A 17,948-nucleotide genomic window follows, 5' to 3' on the forward strand; every position below is an offset into this window, starting at 1 on the left:
GGGGCTCTTGGGGTCCATAGGCACCCGTAGCTGCCTCGTAGGGGCTCAAAGGGTTCCATAGGGGCCCTTGGGGCCTCGAATGGGCTTGCTGGGGCCCGTAGGGGCCCATAGGGGTCTTTAGAGGCTCCCAGTGCCCCCCCAGCACCCTCTTAGTGCTCCCCAGTCCCTCCCAGAGTATCCCAGTCTCTCCCAGTGCCCCCCCCAGAGTATTCCGGTCCCTCCCAGTGGCCCCTCCAGCCTCTCCCAATGCCTTCCAGTTCCTCCCAGTGCCCCCCCCCTCCTCAGACCCTGCCAGTGTAGCCCAGTGGCCCCCAGTTCCTCCCAGAGTATCCCATTCCTCTCCCAGTGTCCCCCAGTCCTTCCCAGGAGCCTCCCAGTGTAGCCCATTGCCCCGCCAGTCCCTCCCAGAGTATCCCAGTCCCCTCCAGTGCCCCCCAGGCCCCTCCCAGTGTATCCCAGTGCCCCCCCCCCAGTCCCTCTCAGTCTCTCCCAGTGCCCCCCCCCCCCGAGTATTCCAGTCCTTCCCAGTTCCCTCCCAGCCTCTCCCAGTGCCCCCCAGTCCTTCCCAGTATCCTCCCAGTGTAGCCTGTTGCCACCCCCCCCACCCCCCCCCGCATGGGGGGACCCAGGCATCCAGGGTGGGGGGTTGTCGCTATCTTGCTGACACCCCCCCCTCCAGGTGTCACCCCCTCCCCCCCCCCCCAAAGTGTCACACACACACACACACCACCCCCCCCCGTGTGTCCCCTCCCCTGTTACATAGAGGGGGAGGGGGGCGGGGCCGGAGGCACCGGGAGGCGACAGAGCTCCACGGCGACCAGGACACGAGTGGTGGCACCCACGGGGGGGGGGGCCCACGGGGGGGGACCCCAGGAGCCACCAGTTCCCACGGGGGGGACCCCAGAAGCCACCGGTGACCCCAGCACCCACCGGCCACCGGTTCCCCCGGGGGACCCCAGGAGCCACCGGTGACCCCAGCACCCACGGGGGGGGGACCCCAGGGGTGACCCCGGTTCCCACAAGGGACCCCAGGAGCCACCGGGGACCCCCGGTTCCCACGGGTGACCGGTCCCCACAGCCATGGCCGAAGGGGATGGCGAGGACGACGTCCAGTTCCTGCGGACGGTGAGTGTTGGGGTGGGGTGGGGGGGTACTGGGAGGAGGTATTGGGGGGGGCTGAGGGGGCTGGGAATGGGGGGAACTGGGAGATGCTGGGGGAGGATTCTAGGGGGGCACTGGGGGGCTGGGAATGGGGGAACTGGGAGATACTGGGGGGATAAGGGTCAGGGAACTGGGAGATATTGGGGGGAACTGGGAGGAGATACTGGGGGAAGATTGTAGGGGGGCACTGGGCAGTTGGGAATGGGGGGAACTGGGAGATACTGGGGGGAATGGGAAGAGGTACTGGGGAAGGATTCTAGGGGGGTGTTGGGGGGCTGGGAATGGGGGGAACTGGGACATACTGGGGGGATAAGGGTCAGGGAACTGGGGAGACTGGGAGGGCACTGGGAAGCTGGGAATGGGGGAACTGGGAGATACTGGGGGGGGTGAGCCGGAGGGGTCTGGAGATACTGGGGGAGGGCAGCAAGGTCTGGAACTGGGGATACTGGGGGGACTCGTGTGGGAGCAGTGGGGGAGGAGGGGGCGCTCAGAGAAATGGGGAGAAGGGAATGGGGGAACTGGGAGATACTGGGAGGAGAGCTGGGGAGGGGGTCTGGAGATACTGGGGGGGTGTGGGGGGGGCAGCAAGGACTGGGAGGGGCTTTCGGGGGGGGGCACCAGCTTGAACTGGGACCACTGGAAAGAACTGGGGGGGGGGGGGGAGAAGGGGGTGGAGGGGGGTGGGGTGCGGGGGTGGGGGGTTCAAGGGGAGGGAGTGCGGGGGGGGGTAGGGCCCCCCTCTCTCCCCCCCCCCTCCACCTGTCCCGGGGCCTCATGGGCTCCCAAAAAAGCAACGTGTAAATCCGGGGGGGGGGGGGGAAGGGGGGGGGAGCAGCTGCTGGGGGGGGGGGCAGTAGGGCGAAACCAGATCCCCCCCCTCCCCCACCGAGGGGGGGGGATGGGCAGGCCCAGTTCCCCCCCAGTTTGGAATTGGGGGGGGGTGGGGGGGGGTGGCCCAGTTCCTTCCCTTGTCCCAGTTTCTCCTAGTTTGGCCTCAAAAGTGGGCCCCCCCCCCTTGGGGGGGGGACACACGTTGATAACCGGCCCCCCCCCCAGGGGAGATTCCAAAGTGTGTGTGGGGGTGTGTGTCAAGGGCGAGGAGGTGTCCTTGGAGGGGGGGGGACACTGCGGGGGGGGGAATACCGGGGGGGGAGGGGGGGGGCAGTGTGGGAAATGCTGAGCTCAGCAGATTTTTGCCCAGGGGGAGGGGGGGAGCCCAAAATTCCTCCCCCCCCTCCATGGGGTCCAAAGAGGAGACCCAGGCGTCTGGGCACCCCCCCACCTCAAACCGCCCCCCCCGCCCCCCCCGGTGGCATTCCCTGGTGTGTGGGAGGAATGTGCCCCCCCCCCCCGCCCCCCCAGGGGGGGGGGGGACCGGAGCGACAGGAACAGGTGGGGGGGGGGCCCAGGGAGTAGAGGGGGGGGGCCGCCTGGTACCCCTCTGAGCTCAAGGGGGGGGGCGACGTGGTAACACCCCCCCCCGGGCCAAAAAACCTCGGGGGGGGGGGGGGGGGGCATGCAGAGGTCTTGTGTTTCCCCCCCCTCCATGGGGGGGGAGGGGCACCCAGGGGTCTTGTGTCCCCACCCCATAGACCCCATAGGGTGGGGAGGGCAGGACTGCTGGGTGCCCCCCCCCTTCACTCCTCCCCCTCCCCAAGATTTAGGGGTGTCATGGGGGGCTGATGGAGGCTGTGGGGTGGCGGGGAGGTTCCGGGGGGGTTCTGGGGAGGGTTGTTCTGAGGGTGCCCCCCCCGTGTCCCCCCCAAGGAAGAGGAGGAGGTCCTGTAGTGCCCCCCCCCCCCCCCGCTGGGGATGCCTCGGGGGAGCCCATGGGGGGGTTGATGGAGGCTGTGGGGTGCCAGGAAAGGGGGGGGGTGAGGATTCCGGGGGGGGGTCTCGGCGGGGGCTGTTCTGAGGGTGCCCCCCCCCTGGTGTGTCGTCCCCCCCAGGAGGACGAGGTGATCCTGTAGTGCCCCCCCGCCACTGGGGATGCCTGGGGGGTGCCCATGGGGGGGCTGATGGAGGCTGTGGGGTGCCGGGGGGGTGGTGTGTGTGGGGTGTGAAGGTGACAGGGGGTTCTGGGGGGGTTCTTCTGAGGGTGCCCCCCCACCCCCCCCCCCCAGGAGGACGAGGTGGTCCTGCAGTGCACCACCACCCTGCTGAAGGAGCAGCTCAAGCTGTGCCTGGCGGCCGAGGGCTTCGGCAACCGCCTCTGCTCGCTGGAGCCCACCTCCAACGCCCAGGTGGGGGGGGGGGGAACACGGCGTGGGGGGGTCATGGGGGGGGGGGGTGTCCCTACAGCCCACCTTCAATGGCCTGGTTGGGGGTTATGGTGGGGGAAAGGTCTCTAGAGGCCAATTAAAATGCCCTGGGGGGGGCACGAGGGGGGGTATGGTGTGTGGGGGGGGGTCCCTCCATGTCCCCCCCAAGCCCCCCTGTCGTCATCCCCGGCCCCCCCCCACGTGTCGTCCCCCCCCAGAATGTCCCCCCCAGAACATCCTCCCTGACCCCCGTGTTTTCCCTCCGAGCCCTGTGTCCCCCCCGACCTCCCCCCGACTCCCATATCCCCCCCCCCCCCCCCTTGAGCTCCCCTGCCCCAATGCTCCCCCTGCCCCCCCCGTGTCATGTCCCCCCCGACCTGGCCGTCTGCTGCTTCGAGCTGGAGCAGTCGCTGTGTCCCCATGGCCCCCCCCTGACCCCCATATCCCCACATCCCTCGCCCCCCATGGCCCCCCCCCGACCCCCCCACGTGTGTCCTTCCCCCCCCAGAATGTCCCCCTTGACCCCCCATGTCCCCCCGAGAACATCATCTGCAACCCTTGTCTTCTCCGTTGCCTGTGTGTCCCCCCTGACCCCCACAGCCCCGGACCCCCCCGAGTCCCCCCCAATGTGTCGTGTGTCGTCCCCCCTCCCCGAATGTCCCCCCAACCCCCTGTGCCCCCTCCCCAGAACGTCCTCCCTGTCCCCCGTGTTCCCCCTCTGCACCCTGTGTTGCCCCACGTCCCCCATGTTCCCCCCTGACCCCCACACCCCCCGACCCCCATGGCCCCCCCCCCGACCCCGCCCATGTCGTCCCCCCCCAGAATGTCCCCCCCCACAACATCCTCCCCGACCCTTCTCTTCCCTGTCTGTCGCCTCTATGTCCCCCCAGACCCCAATGCCCCCTGACCACCATGTCCCCCGGCCCCCATGGCCCCCCTCTGACACCCCCCCCTCTGTCCCCCCCCCCCAGAATGTCCCCCCTGACCTGGCCGTCTGCTGCTTCGTGCTGGAGCAGTCGCTGTCGGTGCGGGCGCTGCAGGAGATGTTGGCCAACAGCTCGGAGACGGGGGGCGAGGTGGGTCCGGGGGGGGGCAGGTGGGGGGGGGGAACCCTGGGTGGGGGGTCCCTGGGGGTCTGTGGGGGGGTTCCCACCCCCCCCATGACCCCTCACTCTATTTCTCTTCACCCCCCGACTCCCACCCCCCCCCCCCCCTTGCCCACCCCAGGGGGTCGATCTGGATAAGTGGGTAGGTGCCACCGTGGTGCAGTGACCCCCCCCCCTCCATCCTCATCCTCACCTTCATCCTCCTCCTCTGCACCAACATCCCCCCACCCCCCCAAAGTGTGCAAGGGGGGGGCACGACCCCCCCCCTCACCCCCCACCTCTGCATGGACCCAGGTGTCCGGGTGTGTCCCCCCCCCGCCCTTTTTTCTCACACCCCTCCCCCCCCCTTCAAAATCTCCCATCTCCGCATGGATCCTGCTGCAGCCCCCTCCACCCCCCCAAGTGTGAGCACGGGCGTGCGACGCACGAGGATCTGGGGCACAGGGGGAGGGGGTGTGCAAGGACCCCCAACATGGGTCTCGCACGAGGGGTGTGCAATGCACGGGGGACCCCTGACACGAGGGGTGTGCGTTGCAGGGGGGGGGGGGGGCAATGTGGGTCTTGCACGAGGGTCGTGCAAGGCATGGGGTATCCTGACATGAGCCTTGCACAAGGGCTGGGCAACACAGGGGAGACCGCAACACGAGGGGTGTGCAACGCGTGGGGTACCTCGACACAGGTCTTGCACGAGGGCTGTGCATTGCACGGGGTACCTTGACACGGGTCTTTCACAAGGGGTGTGCAATACACGAGGTGCACAACCCTGGCACAAGGGCTGTGCAACGCACGAGGTACCCTGACACAAGGGGTGCACAATGCCTAGGGTACCCCAACACAGGTCTTGCACAAAGGCCGTGCATTGCACGGGGGACCCCAACATGAGTCTCATACAAAGGGTGTGCCTTGCACGATGGATCCCGACACAGGTCTCACACGAGGGCCGTGCGTTGCATGGAGGACCCCAACACAGACCCATGCCTTGCACAGGGGACCCCGACATGGGTCTTGCACAAGGGCCGTGCAACACACAGGGTACCTTGAGACAGGGGTGTGCATTGCACGGGGGACCCCCACACAGGTCTTGCACAAGAGCCGTGTGTTGCACGGGGAACCCTGACACGAGTCTCGCACGAGGGCTGTGCATTGCACAGGGGGGACCCTACACGGGTCTTGCACAAGGACTGTGCGTTGCATGGGGAGACCCCAACACAGGGCCATGCCTCGCACGGGGGGGACCCCCCATGGGTCTCACCCCGACACAAGGGCCGTGCGTTGCACGAGTGACCCCGCTGACTCCTTCTGACTCCTTGTGTGTCGTGTCCCCCCCCGCAAAGTCCTCGCAGGGCGGGGGCCACCGGACGCTGCTCTACGGCCACGCCATCCTCCTGCGGCACTGCCACAGCGGCATGGTGAGTTGAGGGGGGGGGGGACGGACGACACCTCGGGGGGGGTTTGGCGGTCCGGGGGGGGGGGGGGTGAGTCTGGGGACCCGCCCCCCCATAACGGGGTGTTCCCCCCCCACCCCCCAGTACCTGAGCTGTCTCACCACCTCCCGCTCCGTCACCGACAAACTGGCCTTCGACGTGGGGCTGCAAAAGGATGCGACCGGTAATGGGGAGGGGGGGGAGTTTGGGGGGGGGTCCCCTGGGCTTGGGCGGGGGGGAGGTAGGCTGGGGGGGGGGACTTGGGGAGTTTGGGGATCCCCCTGGGCTCTAGGGGGTGTGTGGGGGTCCCCTTGGGCTTTGGGGACTGGGAGGTTCAGGGTGGGGGACGTTGGGGGTCAGCCGGGGGGGGGGGGGGTCACCCTGTTGGGGAGTCCCTATGGGCTTGGGGGAAGGAGTCCCCTGAGCTTGGGGGGGAGGGAGGGGAAGGCTGGGGGTCTCAGGGATGGGGGTTTGGGGGTCCCCCTGGGCTCTAGGGGGTGGGATGGGGCCCTCGGGCTTTGGGGACTGGGAGGTTCGGGGGGGATTTGGGGGTCCCCCTGGTGGGGTCCCTGTGGCTTTTGAGAGGTGGCAAAGTCGGGGGGGGTTGGGGGTCCCCTGGTGAATGGGGGTGCCTGTGGGGGGATTTGAGGGTCCCCAGTGGGTTTTGGGGTGTCCTGGGGGGGGGTTGGAGGTCCCCTGGTTTGTGGAGGTGCTGTGGGGGGGCTCGAGGGTTTCCCAGTGAGTTTTGGGGTGCCCTGGGGGTGGGGGTCCCTTGGGGGGGTTTTAGGGTGCCCTGGGGGGTTCAGGGGTGCCCTGGTGGATGGGAGTGTCTTGGGGGGTGTTCAGGTGTCCCCTGGGAATGGGGGTGCCCTGGGGAGGTTTGGGGGTTCATTGATGTGTGGAGGTGCCCGGGGGGGGGGGGGGGGCGAGGGTGCCCCGGTGGGTTTTGGGGTCCCCGGGGGGATTCAGGGTGCCCTGGAGGGTGGCGGTACCCCAGGGGAGCTTGGGGCTCCCCGGTGGGTTTTGGGGTTCCAGGGGGGCTTGGGGTGCCCCAGTGAGTGGAGGTGGCCCAGGGGGAGGCTTGGGGGTCCCCGGTGGGTTTTGGGGTACCCTGGGGAGGTTCCCCCTGACACCCGAGCCCCCCCGCCCCCCCAAGGTGAGGCCTGCTGGTGGACCATGCACCCCGCGTCCAAGCAGCGCTCGGAGGGGGAGAAGGTGCGGGTGGGCGACGACCTCATCCTCGTCAGCGTCTCCTCCGAGCGCTACCTGGTGAGAGGGGGCACGGCACGGTGGGGGGCTATGGGGGGGTCAGGGGGTGATGAGGGGTCAGCGGGATCGGGGGGCTCGGGGGCGATGTGGGGCACAGGAGATGGGGGGTGGGTGGGCGACAACCTCATCCTCATCAGTGTCTCCTCCGAGCGCTACCTGGGATGGGGGGGGGCACGGGGGTGATGGGGGGGTCAGGGGGCTTGGGAGCGATGTGGGGCACAGGATTGATGGGGGGCTCAGGGTTCAGGGATGATGGGGATAAATGGGGGGCACGGGGAGGGACAGGGGGACGCAGGGGTGATGGGGGGCATAGGGTGCTCGGGGGCAATGGGGGACATGGAGGGCTCAGGGGTGATGGGGGGTGATGGGGTCTTGGGGGGACAGGGGGCTCAGGGGGGCGTGGGGGCGATGGGGGGCTCAGGGGGTTCAGGGATGATGGGGATAAATGGGGGACACGGTGGGGGACACGGGGGCGATGGGGTCTTGGGGGGCGATGGGGGACACAGGGGTGATGGGGGGCTCGGGGAGCTTGGGGGGACATGAGGGTGATGGGGGGCACAGGGGGCACAAGGTTTTCAGGGGGGCACGGGGGTGATGGGCGGCTCAGGGGTGATGGGGTCTTGGGGGGCACGGGGGGACAGGGGGCATGGGGATGATGGGGGGCACGAGGGGCACAGGGGTGATGGGGGGGGCAGGGAGCACGGGGGTTTGCACGAGGGCGAGGAGCGACAGCGTGCAAGGGCTGGGTACGCGCACAAGAGAGTAGCAGCGTGCGAGGTCCACATGTGTGCGCACAGGGGTCGTGTGCGTGCACAAGTGAGCTCCAGTGCATAAGGGCCACGTGCGTGTGCACAAGCGAGCTCTGGCATGCAAGGGCTGTGTGTGTGTGCACAAGGGCCACGTGTGTGTGCACAAGCAACTCCCAGCGTGCAAGGATTGTGTGTGTGTGCACAAGGACCACATGTGTGTGCACAAGCAAGCTCCAACGTGCAAGGACCACATGTGTGTGTGCACAAGGGCCGTGTGTGTGCACAAGCAAGTCCCAACATGCGAGGGCCACATGTGTGTGCACAAAGGCCATGTGTGTGTGCACGAGAGAGCAGCAGTGTGCAAGGATTCTGTGTGTGTGCAAGGACCACGTGTATGTGTGCGCAAGGGCCACATGTGTGTGCACAAGCGAACCCCAACGTGCAAGGGCTCTGCGTGCATGCACAAGGGCCACGTGTGTGTGCACAAGCAAGCCCCAATGTGCAAGGACCACGTGTGCGTGTGCACAGGGGCTGTGTGCACAAGTACCACGTGCGCGTGCACAAACCACCCCCCACCTCACAGCCGCTCCCCTCCCGCCCCCCTCAGCCGAGCCGCGTTCCCTCATCCCCGTGTTGGGGTGGGGGGTGGGTGTCGGAGCCCGGTTGCCTGGGGGTCGTGTGTCCGTGTCCCACCCCCGCACTAGTGCCCCCTCCTGGTGCCACCCTCGTGCCCCCTCGTGCCCCCCCAGCATCTCTCGACGGCCAGCGGGGAGCTGCAGGCGGACGCCTCCTTCATGCAGACCCTCTGGAACATGAACCCCATTTGCTCGGGCTCTGAGGAAGGTGGGTGACTTCGGGGGGGGGGGTGGGAGGTGACCCCCCCCCCCGGACACTGGTGATGTCACACTTCCCCCCCACCCCCAGGTTACGTCACGGGGGGCCACGTCATGCGCCTCTTCCACGGCCACATGGACGAGTGTTTGACCACCTCGGGGGCGGAGCAGGGCGAGGAGCGCAGGTTGGGGGACACTGGGGGTGACAAAGAGGGGGGGTGTGTCCCCCTACCTCCCCGCGGTGTCCCCAACCCCACTGGTGTCCCCACAGCAGCGTGGTGAACTACGAGGGGGGGGGCCGTCTGTGCCCACGCCAGGTCCCTCTGGCGCCTGGAGCCCCTGCGCATCAGGTACTTGGGGGGTGTCCCCTGTGTCACTGTCCCCCCTCAACCTTGTCACCCCCCCCGGGGTCACCTCCACCCACCCGATGTCACTTCCCCCCCCCCAGCTCTGCCCATGGGGGCTGGTGTCCCTGGAGTCTGTCCTGATGTCTCCGTGGGGCATCGCTGTGTTCCCGCTCCGTGTCCCCACCCCGTGTCCCCCACGTCCCCATGACCCATCCCTGCGTCCCCAGCTCCATCCCTGGTGTCCCCACATCCTTGTGACCCCATCCCTGCGTCCCCAGCTCCATCCCTGGTGTCCCCACATCCTTGTGACCCCATCCCTGCGTCCCCAGCTCCATCCCTGGTGTCCCCACATCCTTGTGACCCCATCCCTGCGTCCCCAGCTCCATCCCTGGTGTCCCCACATCCTTGTGACCCCATCCCTGCGTCCCCAGCTCCATCCCTGGTGTCCCCATCACCCCTCCCCATGTCCCCACCCTGTCCCCCGTGTCCCCCACATCCTTGTGACCCCATCCCTGTGTTCCCCATGTCTCTGTGTCCCCGCTCTGTGTCCTCCATGTCCCTGTGACCCGTCCCTCATGTCCTCACCTTGTGTCCTCTGTGTCCCCGTCACCCATCCCCGTGTCCCCACACCCCTATGACCCATCCTGTCCCCATCACCCATCCCTCATGTCCTCACTTTGTGTCCTCTTGTGACCCCATCACCCATCCCCGTGTCCCCCATGTCCCTACCCTGTGTCCTTTATGTCCTCATGTCCCCATCACCCGTCCCCATGTCCCCACGTCCCTGTGACCCATCCCCACGTCCCATCACCCATCCCTCATGTCCTCACCTTGTGTCCTCTGTGTTCCCGTCACCCATCCCCATGTCCCCACGTTCCTGTGACCCATCCATGTCCGTCACCCATCTCTCATGTCCTCACCTTGTGTCCTCTGTGTTCCCGTCACCCATCCCTGTGTCCCTGTCACCCATCCCCATGTCCCCACATCCCCGTCGTCCCGTCCCCGTGTCCCCTGCCCCCCGGGGTAACCTCTTCCATGTGTCGTGTCCAACAGCTGGAGCGGGAGCCACCTGAAGTGGGGGCAGCCCTTCCGCCTGCGCCACGTCACCACGGGGCGATACCTGGCTCTGACGGAGGAGAAGGGCCTGGCCGTGGTGGAGGCGACGGCCGCCAACACCCGCTGCTCCGCCTTCTGCTTCCGCGCATCCAAGGTGGGGGACAGGACGGGGACCCCCGCTCCTGAGGGATGTGGGGGGTCCCCGAGGGATGGGGTGGGGTGGGGGGCTCCGGCCACCACAGGAGACCGCTGGTCCTGGGGGCTGTGGGGGGTCCCTGAGGGACGGGGACAGGGATGGGGGGCTCCGGCCACCACGGGGACCCCTAGTCCTGGGGGGTGTGGGATATTCCCGAGGGGTGGGATGGGACGGGGACCCCCAGTCCTGGGGGGCATGGAGGGTCCCCGAGGGATGGGGTGGGATGGGGACCCCCAGTCCTGGGGGGCATGTGGGGTCCCCGAGGGGTGGGGGGCTCTGGCCACCACGGGGACCCCCAGTCCTGGGGGGCATGTGGGGTCCCTGAGGGATGGGGTGGGATGGGGGGCTCCGTCCCCGTGCGGGTCCCCGTCCCTGTGCGGATCCCTGTCCCCCCATGTTCCCCATGTCCCCCCATCCCTGTGCAGGTCCCCCTGACCCCCCGTCCCTGTGTGGATCCATGTCTCCCCCCATGTCCCCCTGTGTCCCCCTTGTTCCCATGTGGGTCCCTGTGTGTCCCTTTGTGGATCCCTGTCCCCCCATGTCCCCCACCGTCCCGGTGCGGGCCCCCCCTGACCCCCTGTCCCCGCAGGAGAAGCTGGAGGTGGTGGCCAAGCGGGACGTGGAGGGGATGGGGACCCCCGAGATCAAGTACGGGGAGTCGCTCTGCTTCCTGCAGCACGTGGCCAGCGGGCTCTGGCTCACCTACGCGGCCGCCGACACCAAGGCCCTGCGCCTCGGGCTGCTGAAGAGGAAGGTGGGGGGCCGGGGGGGGGGTCTGGGGGTGCCAGCGGGGCATCTCCAGAGGGGCTGGGAGGTGTTTCCAGGGGGTCCTTGGGGCATCTCCAGGGGGTCTGTGGGGCATCTCTGGGGGTTCTGGGGTCTCTGAGAGGCACTGAGGTGTCTCCAGGGGGTCTTTTGGGGGTGCTGGGGTTTTTGGGGCGTCTCCAGAGGGGCTGGGGGTGTATCTCCAGGGGGTTTTGGGGGCAATTGGGGGGGTCCTGGGGTCTCTGAGAGGCACTGGGGCATCTCCAGAGGGGTATTTGGGGCAGTTCTGGGTTCTTTGGGGCATCTTGGGGGGCATTTGGGGGGTTTGGGGGGTCTTTGGGGGTCTGTGAGAAGCACTGGAGCATCTCATGGGGATCTTTGGGGCATCTCCAGGGGGTTCTGGGGTCTTTAGAGGTCTCTGAGAGGCACTGAGGTGTCTCTAGGGGCTTTTGGGGGCATCTCCAGGAGGTATTTGGGGGGTGCTGGGGTCTTTGGGGCATCTCCAGGGGGTTCTGGGGGCATCATTGGGGGTTCTGGAGTCTCCGAGAGGCACTGGGGCATCTCCAGGGGGGTATTTGGGGGTCTTTTGGGTCTTTGAGGCATCTTGGGGGGGTATTTTGGGGGTTTGGGGGGTCTCTGGGGTTTTTGGGGGTCTGTGAGAGGCACTGGGGTATCTCCAGAGGATCTGTGGGGCATCTCCAGGGGAGTAGTTTGGGGGGTGCTGGGGTCTTTGGGGGCATCTTTGGAGGGGGATGTGTCTTTGGGGGGGGTTCGAGGCTCTTTAGGGGGGTGTGGGAGCAGCAGCGGGGCATCTCCGGGGGGTCTTTGGGGGGGTCTCTAAAGCCTCTTTGCAGGGTTCTGAGTGGTGCCGAGGGGGCACTGGGGGGGGCGTATAGGGGTTGTCTGGGTGTGTCCCCCCCCCCACGCTGACCCCCTCCCTGTGTCCCCCCCCAGGCCATCCTGCACCAGGAGGGACACATGGACGATGCTCTGTCCCTCACCCGCTCCCAGCACCAGGAGTCGCAGGCGGCCAGGATGGTCTATAGCACCACCGGGCTCTACGGGCACTTCATCAGGTTGGGGGGGGCCACGGGGGGGGTCCGTGGAGCTGGGGGGGGTCCATGGAGATCGGGGGGTTTAGGGGTTATGCGGCTCTATGGGGGGCGTGGGGCTGGGGAGGGTCTATACCACCCCCAGGGCTCTATGGGTACTTCATCGGGGGGGGGGGGAGGGGCACAGGGGGAGTCTATGGGGCTGGGGGGGTCACGGGGGGGTCCATGGGGCTGGGGGCTATAGGGGGGTTTAGGGGTTATGGGGCTCTATGGGGGACGTGGGGCTGGGGAGGGTCTATAGCACCCCCAGGGCTCTACAGGCACTTCATCAGGGCGGGGGGAGGGAGGGGTACAGAGGGGAACGGACTTATGGGGCTGGGGCGGGGGGGGGGCACAGGGACCCCCTGGGGGGGGACACTTACAGGGCTGGGGGGCGATGTAGGGGGGTGTCTGACCCCCCGTGTTCCCCCCCCCCCCGCCCCAGGAGCCTGGACAGCCTGAGCCGGGGGGGCACAGGGACCTTTTGCGGGGGGGTCATGGGTCTGGGGGGGTTTTGCGGGGCTGTGGGGTGACACGGGGGAGTCTGACCTACCGTGCCCCCCCCCCCCCCCTCAGGAGCCTGGACAGCCTGAGCGGGAGGGGCCGGGGGGGGGCACCGCACCCCCCCCTCCCTATCGCCGCCGTCATCCTGAGCCTCCAGGACCTGATCGGGTATTTCCAGCCCCCCCCCGACGACCTCCAGCACGACCAGCGGCAGAGCTGGCTCCGAGCCCTGCGTGCCCGCCAGAACCTCTTCCAACAGGAGGTGGGGACCCCCCCAGGACCCCCCCGGGAAATTTGGGACCCCCCCCGGACCTCCCCCCCCCCCCCCCGGGGCTTTGGGGCTGGGTGGGGGGAGCATTGTGGGGCTGGGAGATGTAGGGATGCTCCTGGGGGTGCGGGATGCAGGGATGCTCCTGGAGTTGGAGGATGTTCGTGGAGCTGGGGGCCGTGGGGCTGGCTGTGGGGCTGAGGGCTATGGGGCTGGCCGTGGGGCCGGGGGTGACCCTCCCCGTGGTCTCAGGGCATGATCCCGCTGGTGCTGAACTGCATCGACCGCCTCAACGTGTACAGCACGGCCGCCCACTTCGCCGAGAGCGCCGGGGAGGAGGCGGCCGCCTCCTGGAAAAAGATCGTCAACCTCCTCTACGAGCTGCTGGGTGGGCACTTGGGGGGCTCTATGGGGCAGGATGGGGATCTATGGGGCGGGATGGGGGTCTGTGGGGCAGGATGGGGGGCGGTGGAGTGGGATGGGAGCCGTGGGGTGGGATTTCAAGCTGCCCTATGAGCTGCTGGGTGGGCATTTGGGGGTCTGTGGGGCAGGATGGGGATCTATGGGGCGGGATGGGGGTCTGTGGGGCAGGATGGGGGGCGGTGGAGTGGGATGGGAGCCGTGGGGTGGGATTTCAAGCTGCCCTATGAGCTGCTGGGTGGGCACTTGGGGGTCTGTGGGGCAGGATGGGGAATCTATGGGGCAGGCTGGGGGTGCTGTGGGGCAGGACGGGGCGCTGTGGGGCAGGAGGCCTGACCCCCAACCGTGCCCACCCCCAAAGCCTCACTGATCCGGGGGAACCGCGCCAACTGCGCCCTCTTCTCCACCAACCTGGACTGGCTGGTCAGCAAACTGGACCGGCTGGAGGCCTCCTCGGGTCAGTGTGGGGCAGGTGTGGGGCAGGGTGGGGGTGTGGGGCAGGTGTGGGGTGGGGGGACAAGTGTGGGGCTGGAGAACCTTCCAATGGGGCTGGAGAACTTTCCTATGGGGCTGAGACCCCTTCCTATGGGGCTGAGAACCCTGCTATGGGGCTGAGACCTTTTCCTGTGGGTCCGAGACCCCTTCCTCTGGGGCTGGAGAACCTTGCATGGGGAATGGGACCTTCCTATGGGGCTTGGAGAACCTTCCTATGGGGCTGAGGACTCTCCTATGGGGCTGAGACCCCTCGCTATGGGGCTGGGCTCCCACAGGCATCCTGGAGGTCCTCTACTGCGTCCTCATCGAGAGCCCTGAGGTCCTCAACATCATCCAGGAGAACCACATCAAGTCCATCATCTCCCTCCTGGACAAGCACGGCCGCAACCACAAGGTGTGTGGGGGGGGTGTCTCTCCTCTGCCCCATAAGTGGTGTGGGGCAGGCACCCCAGGCTGTGGTCCAAGACGTGTCCGTGTCACCCACGCCCAGGTCCTGGATGTCCTCTGCTCCCTCTGCGTCTGCAACGCGGTGGCCGTTCGCTCCAACCAGAACCTCATCACCGAGAACCTCCTGCCCCGAAGGGACTTGCTCCTCCAGACGGGGCTGGTCAACTATGTCACCAGGTGTGGGGCAGGGCAGGGGGGTGTCCTTGGGGGGCCTGGGTGTGGGGCAGGGAGGACCTAGGGGCCGCTTGGTGGGGCTGGAGGACCTTGGGGTGCTCCTGGAGGTCTTGGAGGTCCTTAAGGTGCTCCTGGAAGACCTTGAGATGTTCCCGGGAAGACCTTGAGATGGAGGGGGACATTTAGGGGGCTCTTGGGAGTCTTGGAGGCCTGGGTGTGGGGCAGGGAGAACTTAGGGGGCACTTGTGGGTTGCTGGAAGGCACTGGAGAACCTTGAGGTTCTCCTGGAAGACCTTGAGATGTTCCTGGGGGTTCTTTGGGTGCTCCTGTGTGTCTGGGGTTTTTCAGGGGCATCTCTGTGGGTCTGGGGGTGCTCCTGAGGTCCTTGGGGTGCTCCTAGTGGGTCTTGGGGTGCTCTTGGGGGTCTTGAAGGTGTCCTTGAAGTTCTCCTGGAAGACCTGGAGATGTTCCTGGGAGGTTCTTTGGGTGCTCCTGTGGGTCTGGGGTTTTTTTTGGGGGGGGGGGGTATGTGTCTCTGTGGGTCTGCCCCCCACTGACACCCCCCCCCTCTTTTTTCTCTCTTCCGCCCCCCCCCAGCGTGCGCCCCAACATCCTGGTGGGGACACACGCGGGGTCGACGCAGTACAGCAAGTGGTACTTCGAGGTGGCGGTGGAGGAGGCGCGGCCCTTCCCGGGGGGGTCCCAGGGGGTTTCCCAGGGCACCCACCTCCGGGTGGGGTGGTTGGGGGTGGGGGGTTACAGCCCCTACCCCGGGGGGGGCGAGGGCTGGGGGGGCAATGGCCTCGGCGACGACCTCAGCTCCTTCGCCTTTGACGGCCTCCACCTCTGGACAGGTATGGGGGGGCGGGGGGTGTCCCCGTGTGTCCCCCCCCATGTGTCCCCCCATGTGTCCCCCATCCCCACGTGTCCCTCACGTGTCCCCCACATGTGTCCCCACGTGTGTTCCTCTGTGTGTCCCCCGACGTGTCCCCCTATGTGTCCCCCATCCCCATGTGTCTCTCACGTCTCCCCCCTGACGTGTCTCCCCCCACGTGTCCCACGTGTGTCCCTCTGTGTATCCCCACGTGTCCCCCGTCCCCACGTGTGTCCCCACGTGTGTTCCTCCATGTGTCCCCCATCCCCACGTGTCCCTCGTGTGTCCCCCCACGTGTGTCCCATGTCCCCTCGTGTGTCCCCCCACGTGTGTCCCCCATCATGTCCCCCGTCCCCATGTGTCCCCCGTTATGTATCCCCATCGTGTTCCCTGTCGTCCCCCCCCCGTGTCCCCCCAGGCATGTCCCCTGTCCCCGTGTGTCACCCCGTGTGTCTCCTGTCCCCCCATCGTGTCCCCTGTCCCTGTGTGTCCCCCACATGTCCCCCTACGTGTCCCCATGTGTCCTCCATCATGGCCCTGGCGTGTCCCCCAACGTGACCCCGTGTCTCCCCTGTCCCCGTGTGTCCCGTGTACCCCGACGTGTCCCTTGACGTGTCCCCCGTGTGTCCCCCGCGTGTCCCCTGTCCCCACGTGTCCCCCATCGTGTCCCCCGGCGTGTCCCCTGTCCTCTCTCTGGTCCCCCATTGTGTCCCCAACACGGCCCTTGCCGTGTCCCCCGCCGCCCCCCTGAGCCCCGTCCTGCCCCACAGGGGGGGTGGCGTGTCCCTTGGTGCGTCCCCCGTCCCCGGACGTGTCCCCCACCGGACCCCTGAGCCCCATCCCGCCCCACGGGGTGGGGGGGGGGTGGCGTGTCCCTTGCCGCGTCCCCTGCCCCCCCGACGTGTCCCTTACCGCGTCCCCTGTGCCCGTGCTGCCCCCCTGAGCCCCCGTCCTGCCCCACAGGGGGGGTGGCGCGGGGGGTGGCCTCCCCCCACCGCCGGGCCCTGGCCGCGGGGGACGTGGTGAGCTGCTGCCTGGACTTGGGGGTCCCCAGCGCCTCCTTCCGCATCAACGGCTGCCCCGTCCAGGGGGTCCTGGAGAGCTTCAACCTCGACACCCTCTTCTCCCCCGGCGTCAGCTTCTCCGCCGGCGTCAAGTGGGTCCCGCCGTGGGGCGGCCCCCCGACCCCCACGGGGGGGAGATGGAGGGGTGGGGGGATGCTGCGGGGGCTGGGGGGGTGCTGGGGTGTCCGTGGTTCCCTGCTGGCTGGGGGGATGCTGTGGGGCTGGGGGGGGTTGCCGTGGGTCGGAGGGGGGCCGCTATGGGTCCTGACCCCCATGTCGTCCCCCCCCAGGCTGCTGTTCCTGCTGGGGGACTGGCATGGGGGGGGGTCCCACAGGAATGCAGTGGGTCTGGGGGTGCTGCTATGGGTCTGGGGGAGTTGCTGTGGGTCTGAGGGTGCCGCTATGGGTCTGGGGGGGTTGCTGTGGGTCCTGACCCCCCTGTTGTCCCCCCCAGGCTGCTGTTCCTGCTGGGGGGCTGGCATGGGGGGGGGTCCCACAGGGATGCAGTGGAACTGGGGGTGCTGCTATGGGTCTGGGGGAGTTGCTGTGGGTCTGGGGGTGCCACTATGAGTCCTGACCCCCATGTCATCCCCCCCAGGCTGCTGGGGGGCCAGCATGGGGGGGGGGGGTGTCCCACAGGGATGCAGTGGGTCTGGGGGTGCTGCTATGGGTCTGGGGGGGTTGCTGTGGGTCCTGACCCCCCTGTTGTTCCCCCCAGGCTGCGGTTCCTGTTGGGGGGCCGACACGGGGAGTTCCGCTTTGTGCCCCCCCCCGGTTACTCCCCCTGCGCCGAAGCCCTTCTGCCCCGCGAGCGCCTGCGCCTGGAGCCCATCAAGGCCTATCGGGGCGGGGGGGGCGGCGAGGGCCCCCCCGGCATCCGCAGCCTCTTGGGGGCCCCCCAGGGGCTGCCCCACACCGCCTTCACCCCCTGCCCCGTCGACACCCTCCAGGTAGGGGCGGGGGGGGGGGGATTTGGATGCTGGGGGGGGGGGGGGTTGAGGGGGTTATTGGGGGGGGGGAAGGGAAAAAGGGGGGGCTTTGGGTGCTGGGGATTTTTGGGGGGGAAAAGGGGGGGTTGGGGGGGACAGAGGGAGGGAAAGGGGAAAGGGGGAATTGGGGGGATTATGGGGGGGAAGGGGGGGGAAGGGGAAAAGGGGGGGCTTTGGGGGGAAAGGGGGGATTTGGGTGCTGGGGGGTAACGGGGGGGAAAGGGGGGGTAGAGGGGGGGAAGGGGAAAAGGGGGGGCTTTGGGGGGGGGGGCTTGGGTAGGATTTGGAGGAGGAAAGGGGGGACTGGTTTGGGGGGGGGAAATTTGGGGGGGAGGCTTGGGGGGTTCCAGGGGGTGGGGGGGGGTCCTGTCTCTGGTTTTGGGGCACCAGCCCCCCACCTCAAAACCCCCTCCGTGCCCCCCCCCCCCCCCCCCCCCCCCAGATCGTGCTGCCCC

The 17,948-nt window shown here is 68.1% G+C and overlaps 1 protein-coding gene across 1 annotated transcript in view; it reads left to right on the top strand.

Moving 5' to 3' along the window:
- Nucleotides 1-1,080: 1,080 nt before the first annotated feature.
- LOC141478749 (ryanodine receptor 1-like) overlaps nt 1,081-17,948 on the top strand; it is a gene marked incomplete at its 3' end in the record, with an annotated part of 56,758 nt that continues 39,890 nt past the window's right edge. The window contains 21 exon segments of the mRNA XM_074167735.1: nt 1,081-1,125; nt 3,285-3,404; nt 4,394-4,498; nt 5,863-5,937; nt 6,058-6,136; nt 7,109-7,221; nt 8,720-8,813; nt 8,895-8,988; nt 9,075-9,093; nt 9,095-9,153; nt 10,204-10,360; nt 10,992-11,156; nt 12,122-12,243; nt 12,835-13,024; nt 13,283-13,418; nt 13,812-13,907; nt 14,221-14,339; nt 14,436-14,569; nt 15,164-15,420; nt 16,404-16,596; nt 17,223-17,454. Coding sequence (XP_074023836.1) covers nt 1,081-1,125; nt 3,285-3,404; nt 4,394-4,498; nt 5,863-5,937; nt 6,058-6,136; nt 7,109-7,221; nt 8,720-8,813; nt 8,895-8,988; nt 9,075-9,093; nt 9,095-9,153; nt 10,204-10,360; nt 10,992-11,156; nt 12,122-12,243; nt 12,835-13,024; nt 13,283-13,418; nt 13,812-13,907; nt 14,221-14,339; nt 14,436-14,569; nt 15,164-15,420; nt 16,404-16,596; nt 17,223-17,454 — 2,604 coding nt within the window.

The sequence above is a fragment of the Numenius arquata genome, unplaced genomic scaffold, assembly GCF_964106895.1.
Source record: "Numenius arquata unplaced genomic scaffold, bNumArq3.hap1.1 HAP1_SCAFFOLD_606, whole genome shotgun sequence".
NCBI lineage: Eukaryota > Metazoa > Chordata > Aves > Charadriiformes > Scolopacidae > Numenius > Numenius arquata.